The 14,039-nt window shown below is 36.3% G+C and overlaps 1 protein-coding gene across 10 annotated transcripts in view; it reads left to right on the top strand.

Moving 5' to 3' along the window:
• The window catches only part of LOC133652193 (protein unc-13 homolog B-like), a 151,271-nt gene that overhangs the window by 119,075 nt on the left and 18,157 nt on the right, over positions 1–14,039 (top strand). For 7 of the 10 annotated variants that reach the window (XR_009826537.1, XM_062050669.1, XM_062050667.1 and 4 more), the window contains 2 exons: positions 9,307–9,395; positions 11,963–12,100. Coding sequence is in view for 6 of the 10 variants with exons in the window: in XM_062050669.1 (XP_061906653.1) it covers positions 9,307–9,395; positions 11,963–12,100 (227 nt within the window). In the remaining 4 variants the exon portion in view is untranslated. Of the gene's footprint in view, positions 1–1,050; positions 1,072–3,680; positions 3,702–3,917; positions 3,945–9,306; positions 9,396–11,344; positions 11,357–11,413; positions 11,435–11,962; positions 12,101–14,039 lie in introns of those variants that run through there. The other 3 variants (XR_009826538.1, XR_009826539.1, XR_009826540.1) reach the window with 3 other exon arrangements.

Here is a 14,039-nt window from a genome sequence, read left to right as displayed (position 1 = left end):
TCTTCCTCTTTTCACTCCTCACTTCCTCTTTTTACTCCTCCTCTTCCTCTTTTTACTCCCCCACTTCCTCTTTTTACTCCTCCACTTCCTCTTTTTACACCTCCTCTTCCTCCTCCACTTCCTGTTTTTACTTCTCCACTTCCTTTTTTACTTTTCCTCTTTTTACTCCTCCTCTTCCTCTTTTTACTCCCCTTCTTCCTCTTTTTACTCCTCTTCCTCATTTTACTCCTCTTCCTCTTTTCACTCCTCTTCCTCTTTTTACTCCTCCGCTTCCTCTATTTACTCCCCCTCTTCCTCTTTTTACTCCTCCTCTTCGTCTTTTCACTCCTCCTCTTCCTCTTTTTACTCCTCACTTCCTCTTTTTACTCCTCCACTTTCTCTTTTTACTACATCTCCTCCTATTTTTACTCCTCCACTTCCTCTTTTTACTCTTCCTCTTCCTCCTCCACTTCCTATTTTTACTTCTCCACTTCTTTTTTTACTCCTCCTCTTCCTCTTTTTAGTCCTCCTCTTCTTCCTCCACTTCCTCTTTTTACTCTCCCTCTTTTTACTTCTCCACTTCCTTTTTTTGCTTCTCCACTTCTTTTTTTACTCCTCCTCTTCCTCTTTTTACTCATCCTCTTCCTCCTCCACTTCCTCTTTTTACTCTTCTTCTTCCTCGTCCACTTCCTCTGTGTAGTTCTCCACTTCCTTTTTTTACTTCTCCACTTTCTTTTTTTAATACTCCTCTTCCTCTTTTTACTCCTCCTCTTCCTCGTCCACTTCCTTTTTTGACTTCTCCACTTCCTTTTTTTAATCCTCCTCTTCCTCTTTTTAGTCCTCCTCTTCCTCTTTTTACTAGTCTTTTCACTCCTCTTCCTCTTTTTACTCCTCAGTTCCTCTTTTTACTCCTCCTCTTCCTCTTTTTACTCCCCCACTTCCTCTTTTTACTCCTCCTCCTCCTCTTTTTACTCCTCCTAATTCTAGAAGGTTATAGAATGTTGTAGAAGAACGCAGAAAGACAAGTCGTGTGTGTGTGTGCGTGTGTGTGTGTGTGTGTGTGTGTGTCAGGTGGAGGTGTGCAGCAAACAGGTGGGTGCTGAGCAGAGATCCAGGTGGAGCGCCAACTTTCTTCACACACTTTTAAAGATGGCCGCCCTGTTGGAGAACATGCTTGTCTCTGATTGGTTGTAATCATTAGTAGCAATTAGAGATGTCCGATAATGGCTTTTTTGCCGATATCCGATATTCCGATATTGTCCAACTCTTAATTACCGATTCCGATATCAACCGATACAGATACATACAGTCGTGGAATTAACACATTATTATGCCTAATTTTGTTGTGATGCCCCGCTGGATGCATTAAACAATGTAACAAGGTTTTCCAAAATAAGAGAAGAACTTCAACTCAAGTTATGGAAAAGAGTGCCAACATTGCACTGCCATATTTATTATTGAAGTCACAAAGTGCTTTTTTTTTTTTTTTTTAACATGCCTCAAAACAGCAGCTTGAAATTTGGGACATGCTCTCCCTGAGATAATCTTGAAACCCACTACAACTATGGGAAATACTATACTTTGACTTTCACAAAGTGCATTATTTTTTTTATTTTTTTTAAACATGCCTCAAAACAACAGCTACAGAAACAATGAAGGCACACAGCTTCAGTCCAGAGTATACTAGAGTAATAAAGTAAACAATAACATAGTCCTCCTTTAGTGCAAGGTTGCCTGGTATACTGTATAACAGGAAATTATAAACTGGGCTCAATCTGCCCTGCTCTAACGTATTTGTATGAGTAATAAAAATGTGCTGCAAGCGAGTGGTGAGTGCTTGAAGTGGCCTAGCAGTCAGCCAGAGCCTCTGAAATGCTGCGTTGAGACAGGGCACCTCTGTTCACTGCAAGCTGCAACGTGTGCGCCATGCGGGGCAGAGTAGCCACACCAAACTCCACCGTAGCTTTTGCCATACTGCGTGCGTTGTCCCTGACCACAACGTGAGCTTTCGCCCTGGGGTGGTTTTTGTTGTATTTTTGTTTTTTCTCGGCGGAGTCTTTAAGCGACAACTGTGTGGTACTACTTTTTTTCGGTGTTTGCTTTTCATCCATCTTCCGCTTGTATTCATCGTGTATCTCCTTATGATTCTTGAAGAGGTGGGAGATCAAATTGCTTGTATTAAAGGAAGACGTCTCGGTTCCTCCTCGCATAACCAACTTTTTGCAGTTATTGCAAATTGCCAGTTTTTTATCCGTCAGACACACTTTAAAATAATCCCAAACCATAGACATGGTGTCGTTAGTCAGTCACCGAGCGAGCTGGCTTGTTAGCCAGGCTACAGCACCGGCAACAACACACTCTTGTTGTTGTTATGCTCCGCTCGCGGCGGTTTAATGAGGTCATCAAGCGTCGCCAGTAAACCTTTCATGCTGCAGTCGTCAACTCCTGTGTTGTGTGTGGGAGAGGGAAGAGGCTGCTGAGTGGGATATGTAGACTTAGACTTAGACTTCCTTTTTATTGTCATTCAAATTTGAACTTTACAGCACAGATAAGAACGAAATTTCGTTACATAAGCTCATGGTAGTGCAGGATAAAAAAGCAATAAGGTGCATATATAAATAAATTAATATATATAAATAATATATATATATAAAATAAATAAATATATATAAATAAATAAATAGATTACTGTACAGATAAATATATTATACTTTTTCACATGCGTCCACGTTTATGGATGTATGTTATATTGTCTTTTTTATTCCAGTGAGTTAATCCATTTTGGGGGGAGTTGACAGCATAATTTAATTATGATACGTTCAAGAGTCTTACGGCCTGAGGGAAGAAGCTGTTACAGAACCTGGAAGTTCTGCTTCGGAGGCTGCAGAACCTCTTTCTAGAGTCCAGCAGTGAAAATGTACCGCTCCGTACAGCGGCGTTTTAAAAAGTCATTAATTTTACTTTTTGAAACCGATACCGATAATTTCCGATATTACATTTTAAAGCATTTTACACACTACATCTCTAGTAGCAATATTCATTCATTGTAATAATTAGTAAAAAATAATGATTAATTGTAATAATATGTTGTAATAATAATAATTAGTAGCAATGATTAATTGTAATAATTAGTGGCAATAGTAATCGTAATAATTCATTGCAATATTTAGTAGCAATAATTAATTGTAATAATTATTTGCAATAATATTTAATGTAATATGTTGGAATATATAATAATATTAATAATTGTATTGCAATAATTAGCTGCAATGATAAATAATTGTAATCAATCATTGTAATAATTGTTTTAATTAGTAGCAATAATTAGCTGCAATAATAATTAATTGTAATAATTAATAGCAATATATAATTTTAATAATTAGTAGCAATAAATAGCTGCAATAATAATGAATTGTAATAATTAGTAGCAATAATCAATTGTAATATTTAGTAGCAATAATTAGCTGCAATAATAATTAATTGTAATAATTAGTAGCAATACATAATTGTAATAATTAGCTGCAATAATAATTTATTGTATTAATTATTCGTATTAATTAGTACCAATAATTAATTGCAATCATAATTGTAATAATGAATGTAATAATTAGTAGTAATAATTAGCTGCAATGATAATTAGTAGTAATAATTACCTGCAATGATTGATTGTGTTAATGAAATATTTCTTTCTGCTGCTAAAGTCTAAAGAGGACATCAACAAGGTTGGTGGTCGCCATGGCAACACAACACAATCTAGACTTACAACTTGTGCTGTGCTCCTCACCACAACTGATTGTGTTGTGTTTTTATCATGTTGTGTTGTGTTGGGTCATGTTTGATTTGTGTTGTTTTGTGTCGTGTTGTGTCACAGCATGTTGAATCATATTTGTGTTATTTTGTGTGTTTCTTTTCTGTTTTCTTTGCATCACTTTTTGAAGACTGAAGAGACAGTTGCCACAAATAAGGTGTGTGTGTGTTAGTTTGTGTACATCAGTGTTGCAGCAACAAATACACACTCCTGGGAGTATGACTGGTAAAGATCCATGTTGTGGGTCTGCCGGGACACAACCAACGTGTTGTTAGACGATTAAAGGGCTGGCACGCTAACAGTGTTGTATACCAGACTAATGTAGAGTCGTTATGGACAGGTATGTGTGCAACACGTGTGTTTCTAACAGTGTTGTATACCAACATTGGTAGTCCAGACTAATGTAGAGTCGTTATGGACAGGTAGGTGTGTAACACGTGTATAACAACATTGGTATTCCAGATTGTAACACGTGTATAACAACATTGGTATTCCAGACTAATGTAGGGTCGTTATGGACAGGTAGGTGTGTTACACGTGTGTTTCTAACAGTGTTGTATACCAACATTGGTAGTCCAGACTAATGTAGAGTCGTTATGGACAGGTAGGTGTGTAACACGTGTATAACAACATTGGTATTCCAGATTGTAACACGTGTATACCAACATTGGTATTCCAGACTAATGTAGGGTCGTTATGGACAGGTAGCTGTGTAACACGTGTGTTTCTAACAGTGTTGTATACCAACATTGGTAGTCCAGACTAATGTAGAGTTGTTATGGACAGGTAGGTATGTAACGCGTGTTGAAATGGTGGGACTACAAAAAACTGTGCTTTGGAAGCGGTCTGCGAAGTATTCTCTCCAGGTGAGGTATGCCATCACAAGTTGTGTGGACCTGTATCGTCCATCGTGGTGGACAAGGAGCTGAGCCGGAAGGCAAAGTTCCTAATTTATTGGCAGATTTAGGTTCTTACCCTGACCTATGACCTAAGAACTTTGGTTATGACTCAAAGGACATACAAACCCTGTTTCCATATGAGTTGGGAAATTGTGTTAGATGTAAATATAAACGGAATACAATGATTTGCAAATCCTTTTCAACCCATATTCAATTGAATGCACTACAAAGACAAGATATTTGATGTTCAAACTCATAAACTTTTTTTTTTTTTTTGCAAATAATAATTAACTTAGAATTTCATGGCTGCAACACGTGCCAAAGTAGTTGGGAAAGGGCATGTTCACCACTGTGTTACATGGCCTTTCCTTTTAACAACACTCAGTAAATGTTTGGGAACTGAGGAGACACATTTTTTAAGCTTCTCAGGTGGAATTCTTTCCCATTCTTGCTTGATGTACAGCTTAAGTTGTTCAACAGTCAGGGGGTCTCCGTTGTGGTATTTTAGGCTTCATAATGCGCCACACATTTTCAATGGGAAACAGGTCTGTACTACAGGCAGGCCAGTCTAGTACCCGCACTCTTTTACTATGAAGCCACGTTGATGTAACACGTGGCTTGGCATTGTCTTGCTGAAATAATTAGGGGCGTCCTTGGTAACGTTGCTTGGATGGCAACATATGTTGCTCCAAAACCTGTATGTACCTTTCAGCATTAATGGCGCCTTCACAGATGTGTAAGTTACCCATGTCTTGGGCACTAATACACCCCCATACCATCACAGATGCTGGCTTTTCAACTTTGCGCCAATAACAATCCGGATGGTTCTTTTCCTCTTTGGTCCGGAGGACAAGACGTCCACAGTTTCCAAAAACAATTTGAAATGTGGACTCGTCAGACCACAAAACACTTTTCCACTTTGTATCAGTCCATCTTAGATGATCTCGGGCCCAGCGAAGCCGACGGCGTTTCTGGGTGTTGTTGATAAACGGTTTTCGCCTTGCATAGGAGAGTTTTAACTTGCACTTACAGATGTAGCGACCAACTGTAGTTACTGACAGTGGGTTTCTGAAGTGTTCCTGAGCCCATGTGGTGATATCCTTTACACACTGATGTCGCTTGTTGATGCAGTACAGCCTGAGGGATCGAAGGTCACGGGCTTAGCTGCTTACGTGCAGTGATTTCTCCAGATTCTCTGAACCTTTTGATGATATTACGGACCGTAGATGGTGAAATCCCTAAATTCCTTGCAATAGCTGGTTGAGAAAGGTTTTTTCTTAAACTGTTCAACAATTTGCTCACGCATTTGTTGACAAAGTGGTGACCCTCGCCCCATCCTTGTTTGTGAATGACTGAGCATTTCATGGAATCTACTTTTATACCCAATCATGGCACCCACCTGTTCCCAATTTGCCTGTTCACCTGTGGGATGTTCCAAATAAGTGTTTGATGAGCATTCCTCAACTTTATCAGTATTTATTGCCACCTTTCCCAATTTTTTTGTCACGTGTTGCTGGCATCAAATTCTAAAGTTAATGATTATTTGCACAAAAAAAAATGTTTATCAGTTTGAACATCAAACATGTTGTCTTTGTAGCATATTCAATTGAATATGGGTTGAAAATTATTTGCAAATCATTGTATTCCGTTTATATTTACATCTAACACAATTTCCCAACTCATATGGAAACAGGGTTTGTATTTAGTGGTGGTTCTTCAGAATTGACTTCCTGTTACACAACCTTCATCCAGGTGACTTCCTGTTACACAACCTTCATCCACTTGACTTCCTGTTATACAACCTTCATCAACTTGACTTCCTGTTACTCAACCTTCATCCACTTGACTTCCTGTTACTCAACATTCATCCACTTGACTTCTTGTTATACAACCTTCATCCAGTTGACTTCCTGTTACTCAACCTTCATCCACTTGACTTCCTGTTATACAACCTTCATCCAGTTGACTTCCTGTTACTCAACCTTCATCCACTTGACTTCCTGTTACTCAACCTTCATCCACTTGACTTCCTGTTACTCAACATTCATCCACTTGACTTATTGTTATACAACCTTCATCCAGTTGACTTCCTGTTACTCAACCTTCATCCACATGACTTCCTGTTATACAACCTTCATCCAGTTGACTTCCTGTTACTCAACCTTCATCCACTTGACTTCCTGTTACACAACCTTCATCCAGTTGACTTCCTGTTACTCAACCTTCATCCACTTGACTTCCTGTTATACAACCTTCATCCAGTTGACTCGCTGTTACACAACCTTCATCCACTTGACTTCCTGTTACTCAACCCTAACCCACTTGACTTCCTGTTCACAACCTTCATCCAGTTGACTTCCTGTTACTCAACCTTCATCCACTTGACTTCCTGTTATGCAACCTTCATCCAGTTGACTTCCTGTTACACAACCTTCATCCAGTTGACTTCCTGTTACTCAACCTTCATCTACTTGACTTCCTTTTACACAACCTTCATCCAGTTGACTTCCTGTTACTCAACCTTCATCCACTAGACTTCCTGTTACACAAACTTCATCCACTTGACTTCCTATTACTCAACCTTCCTCCACTTGACTTCCTGTATTTCAACCTTCATCCAGTTGACTTCCTGTTACATAACCTTCATCCACTTGACTTCCTGTTACACAACCTTCATCCAGTTGACCTCCTGTTACTCAACCTTCATCCACTTGACTTCCTGTTATACAACCTTCATCCAGTTGACTTCCTGTTACACAACCTTCATCCACTTGACTTCCTGTTACTCAACCTTCATCCACTTGACTTCCTGTTACACAACCTTCATCCAGTTGACTTCCTGTTACTCAACCTTCATCCACTTGACTTCCTGTTATACAACCTTCATCCAGTTGACTTCCTGTTACTCAACCTTCATCCACTTGACTTCCTGTTACTCAACCTTCATCCACTTGACTTCCTGTTACTCAACATTCATCCACTTGACTTATTGTTATACAACCTTCATCCAGTTGACTTCCTGTTACTCAACCTTCATCCACATGACTTCCTGTTATACAACCTTCATCCAGTTGACTTCCTGTTACTCAACCTTCATCCACTTGACTTCCTGTTACACAACCTTCATCCAGTTGACTTCCTGTTACTCAACCTTCATCCACTTGACTTCCTGTTATACAACCTTCATCCAGTTGACTCGCTGTTACACAACCTTCATCCACTTGACTTCCTGTTACTCAACCCTAACCCACTTGACTTCCTGTTCACAACCTTCATCCAGTTGACTTCCTGTTACTCAACCTTCATCCACTTGACTTCCTGTTATGCAACCTTCATCCAGTTGACTTCCTGTTACACAACCTTCATCCAGTTGACTTCCTGTTACTCAACCTTCATCTACTTGACTTCCTTTTACACAACCTTCATCCAGTTGACTTCCTGTTACTCAACCTTCATCCACTAGACTTCCTGTTACACAAACTTCATCCACTTGACTTCCTATTACTCAACCTTCCTCCACTTGACTTCCTGTATTTCAACCTTCATCCAGTTGACTTCCTGTTACATAACCTTCATCCACTTGACTTCCTGTTACACAACCTTCATCCAGTTGACCTCCTGTTACTCAACCTTCATCCACTTGACTTCCTGTTATACAACCTTCATCCAGTTGACTTCCTGTTACACAACCTTCATCCACTTGACTTCCTGTTACTCAACCTTCATCCACTTGACTTCCTGTTACACAACCTTCATCCAGTTGACTTCCTGTTACTCAACCTTCATCCACTTGACTTCCTGTTATACAACCTTCATCCAGTTGACTTCCTCTTACACAACCTTCATCCACTTGACTTCCTGTTACACAACCTTCATCCAGTTGACTTCCTCTTACTCAACCTTCATCCACTTGACTTCCTGTTACTCAACCTTCATTCAGTTGACTTCCTGTTACACAACCTCCGTCCACTTGACTTACTGTTACACAACCTTCATCTACTTGACTTCCTGTTACACAACCTTCATCCAGTTGACTTCCTGTTACTCAACCTTCATCCAGTTGACTTCCTGTTATACAACCTCCATCCAGTTGACTTCCTGTTACACAACCTTCATCCAGTTGACTTCCTGTTACTCAAACTTCATCCACTTGACTTCCTGTTACTCAACCTTCATCCACTTGACTTCCTGTTACTCAACCTTCATCCACTTGACTTCCTGTTACACAACCTTCATCCACTTGACTTCCTGTTACACAACCTTCATCCAGGTCTTGAACCACATACTTTACCCTAATAGGGGATTGTTTATATTATTGTTATATTGTTATATACTTCTTTTATGTATGTTATGTCATGAAAAAACACAGAGGCTGTTTCATCCCTACAAGCCTGCTTCACAAGTTTCCCTGATTTTCAAATCCCCTGAAGAGCAGGGATGAAATAGCCCCTGTGTTTTTTCCTGACCTAAGGTATATTCCGTTATTGAGCACTGTATAAGGGATAAACCACAGGTTTACTTCTTTTATTTATGTATATTATTTTATGTATATATTTATTTATGTATATTATTTTATGTATATATTTATCTGTGTAAATTATTATATCTTTATTGTTGTAGTTGGACTCAGAGGCTGCTGACATCCTGAATGATCTGCAGGTGAAGCTCAACACCTTCATGGACAACTTCAGTCATGTCTTCGCCAAAAGGTCAGCACACACACGCACACCCACGCATGTGCATACATGACAAAAAGTCCAAAATGTTGAGTTTATTACTTAATTAAAATCATGATTATGACATTGTGTCAAAGTACCAATGTATGAATCTCTAAACACATTCATAATAATATTTATATGTTTTTATTAATTTATATGTTTCTATTAAATGTATTAATAATAAAATATATGTTCCTACTATAAGTATTAATAATAATATATGTTTCTATTAAATGTATTAATAATAATATATATGTTCTAATAAATGTATTAATAACAATATATATATGTTTCTACTATAAGTATTATTAATAATAATATATATATGTTTCTATTAAATGTATTAATAATTATATATATGTTTCTATTAAGTGTATTAATAATATGTATGTTTCTACTATAAGTACTAATAATAATATATATGTTTCTTTTAAATATATTAATATATATGTTTTAGGGCTGCAACAACTAATCGATTAAAATCGATTATAAAAATAGTTGGCGATTAATTTAGTTATCGATTCGTTGGATCTATGCTATGCGCATGCGCAGAGGCAACTTTTTTATTTTATTTTATTTTTTTAAAATTTATAAACCTTTATTTATAAACTGCAACATGTACAAACAGCTGACAAACAATAATCAAGATAAGTATGGTGCCAGTATGCTGTTGTTGTTTTTTCAATAAAATACTGGAAAGGATAGAAATGTAGTTTGTCTCTTTTATCCGATTATTAATCGATTAATTGAAGTAATAATCGACAGATTAATCGATTATCAAATTAATCGTTAGTTGCAGCCCTAATATGTTTTATATTATAAGTATTAATAATAATATATATGATTTTATTAAATGTATTAATACTAATATGAACATTACTTTTAATTGTATTAAAAATAATATATATGTTTCTATTGAATGTATTAATATTAATAATATGTTTCTATTAAATGTATTAATATTAATAATAATATATATGTTTCTATTAAATGTATTGATATTAATAATAATATACATGTTTTCTATTAAATATATGAATATTAATATATATGTTTATATTAGAAGTATTAATAATAATAAATGTTATATCAAATTTATTAATAATAATATGCATGTTACTTTTAATTGTATCAATAATAATATATATTAATTTATTAAATGTATTGTTATTAACTAATAATATATATGTTTTTATTAAATGTATAAGTATTAATAATAATATATGTATTTATTAAATGTATGAATATTAATACTAATATATATGTATTCATTAAATGTCTTAATATTAATAATAATATAGCTGTTACGCTTAATTTTTAAAATAGTAATAATATATATGTTTTTAATAAAAGTAATAATAATAGTAATAATGTACCTGTTACACTTAAACATTTATTAACAATACTATATATGTTACACTTGAACATATATTAATAATACAAGCAGTAATGATAGTAATAATATTAGTACTAATAATATGTTTACAATATACACCTGTAGTAGTACTAATATTAGTACTAATCAGATTTCTACAATATACCCCTGTAGTAGAACTAATATTAGTAATAATAATAGTAGTACTAATAGTATGTTTACAATATACTCCTGTAGTAGTACTAATATTAGTAGTATTGATAGTAACAATATTAGTACTAATCCTATGTTTACAATACACCCCTGTAATAGAACTAATATTAGTAATAATAATAGTAGTACTAATAGTATGTTTACAATATACACCTGAAGTTGTACTAATATTAGTAGTAATGATAGTAATAATAGTAGTACTAATAGTATGCTTACAATCTTAGTAATAAAACACCTGTAGTAGTATCACTATTAGTAGTAATGATGGTAATATTAGTAGTACTAATAGTATGTTTACAATTTACCCTGTAGTAGTAGTATTATTAGTAGTAATATTGGTGAATGTGTGTAGTTTCCAGACAGGTTTGACAGTAGTAGTGTTAGTAGTATTAGTAGTAGTAATGTTGGTGAATGTGTGTAGTTTCCAGACAGGTGTGACAGTATTAGTAGTAGTAGTAGTGGTGGTGGTGGTATTAGAAGTAGTAGTAATATTGGTGAATGTGTGTATTTTCTAGACAGGTGTGACAGTAGTAGTAGTATTAGTAGTATTATTATTAGTAGTAATATTGGTGAATGTGTGTAGTTTCCAGACAGGTGTGACAGTATTAGTAGTAGTAGTAGTATTAGTAGTAGTAGTAGTATTAGTAGTAATATTGGTGAATGTGTGTAGTTTCCAGACAGGTGTGACAGTAGTAGTAGTATTAGTAGTAGTAGAAGTAGTAATATTGGTGAATGTGTGTAGTTTCCAGACAGGTGTGACAGTAATAGCAGTAGTAGTATTAGTATTAGTAGTAGTAGTAGTAGTAATATTGGTGAATGTGTGTAGTTTCCAGACAGGTGTGACAGTAGTAGTAGTAGTAGTAGTAGTAGTATTAGTTGCAATATTGGTGAATGTGTGTAGTTTCCAGACAGGTGTGACAATATTAGTAGTAGTATTAGTATTAGTAGTAATATTGGTGAATGTGTGTAGTTTCCAGACAGGTGTGACAGTGTGCATGCGTGACATGGCAGACATCTTGTGTCACATGAAAGGACCTCCTGACAGCAACACAGCACAAGCAGATGCTGACCTCATGTTGAGACCTCTGATGGACTTCCTGGACTCTAAGTATGTCTTTATTATATTTATTATATTTATGTCATGTTGAGACCTCTGATGGACTTCCTGGATTCTAAGTATGTATGTATTTATTATATTGATTATACAAACCTCGTTTCCATATGAGTTGGGAAATTGTGTTAGATGTAAATATAAATGGAATACAATGATTTGCAAATCATTTTCAACCCATATTCAGTTGAATATGCTACAAAGACAACATATTTGATGTTTAAACTGATAAAAAAAAAAAAAAAATTTGCAAATAATCATTAACTTTAGAATTTGATGCCAGCAACATGTGACAAAGAAGTTGGGAAAGGTGGCAATAAATACTGATAAAGTTGAGGAATGCTCATCAAACACTTATTTGGAACATTCCACAGGTGAACTGGCAAATTGGGAACAGGTGGGTGCCATGATTGGGTATAAAAGTAGATTCCATGAAATGCTCAGTCATTCACAAACAAGGATGGGGCGAGGGTCACCACTTTGTCAACAAATGCGTGAGCAAATTGTTGAACAGTTTAAGAAAAAACCTTTCTCAACCAGCTATTGCAAGGAATTTAGGGATTTCACCATCTACGGTCCGTAATATCATCAGAAGGTTCAGAGAATCTGGAGAAATCACTGCACGTAAGCAGCTAAGCCCGTGACCTTCGATCCCTCAGGCTGTACTGCATCAACAAGCGACATCAGTGTGTAAAGGATATCACCACATGGGCTCAGGAACACTTCAGAAACCCACTGTCAGTAACTACAGTTGGTCGCTACATCTGTAAGTGCAAGTTAAAACTCTCCTATGAAAGCCGAAAACCGTTTATCAACAACACCCAGAAACACCGTCGGCTTCGCTGGGCCCGGGATCATCTAAGATGGACTGATACAAAGTGGAAAAGTGTTCTGTGGTCTGACGAGTCCACATTTCAAATTGTTTTTGGAAACTGTGGACGTCGTGTCCTCCGGACCAAAGAGGAAAAAACCATCCGGATTGTTATTGGCGCAAAGTTGAAAAGCCAGCATCTGTGATGGTATGGGGGTGTATTAGTGCCCAAGACATGGGTAACTTACACATCTGTGAAGGCGCCATTAATGCTGAAAGGTACATACAGGTTTTGGAGCAACATATGTTGCCATCCAAGCAACGTTACAATGGACGCCCCTGCTTATTTCAGCAAGACAATGCTAAGCCATGTGTTACATCAACGTGGCTTCATAGTAAAAGAGTGCGGGTACTAGACTGGCCTGCCTGTTGTCCAGACCTGTTTCCCATTGAAAATGTGTGGCGCATTATGAAGCCTAAATTACCACAACGGAGACCCCCTGACTGTTGAACAACTTAAGCTGTACATCAAGCAAGAATGGGAAATAATTCCACCTGAGAAGCTTAAAAAATGTGTCTCCTCAGTTCCCAAACGTTTACTGAGTGTTGTTAGAAGGAAAGGCCATGTAACACAGTGGTGAACATGCCCTTTCCCAACTACTTTGGCACGTGTTGCAGCCATGAAATTCTAAGTTAATTATTATTTGCAAAAAAAAAATACAGTTTATGAGTTTGAACATCAAATATCTTGTCTTTGTAGTGCATTCAGTTGAATATGGGTTGAAAAGGATTTGCAAATCATTGTATTCCGTTTATATTTACATCTAACACAATTTCCCAACTCATATGGAAACGGGGTTTGTATTTATTATATTTATGTCATGTTGAGACCTCTGATGGACTTCCTGGACTCCAAGTATGTCTTTATTATATCAATAATATGATATTTATGACATGTAAGTACCTCTTGTGTTTATATCAATAATATTACATGTATTATAATAATATTACATTTATTATAATAATATATTTATTAAAGTATTATAGCAAAGAGAGGTAAAACATGGTTAATGTGAATGTGAATGTGTGTGTGTGTGTGTGTGTGTGTGTGTGTGTGTGTGTGTG

Source organism: Entelurus aequoreus, linkage group LG06 (assembly GCF_033978785.1).
Source record: "Entelurus aequoreus isolate RoL-2023_Sb linkage group LG06, RoL_Eaeq_v1.1, whole genome shotgun sequence".
Classification (NCBI taxonomy): domain Eukaryota; kingdom Metazoa; phylum Chordata; class Actinopteri; order Syngnathiformes; family Syngnathidae; genus Entelurus; species Entelurus aequoreus.
The sequence above is the reverse complement of the archived record's forward strand: the minus strand, read 5'-3'. Positions and strand labels throughout refer to the sequence as shown.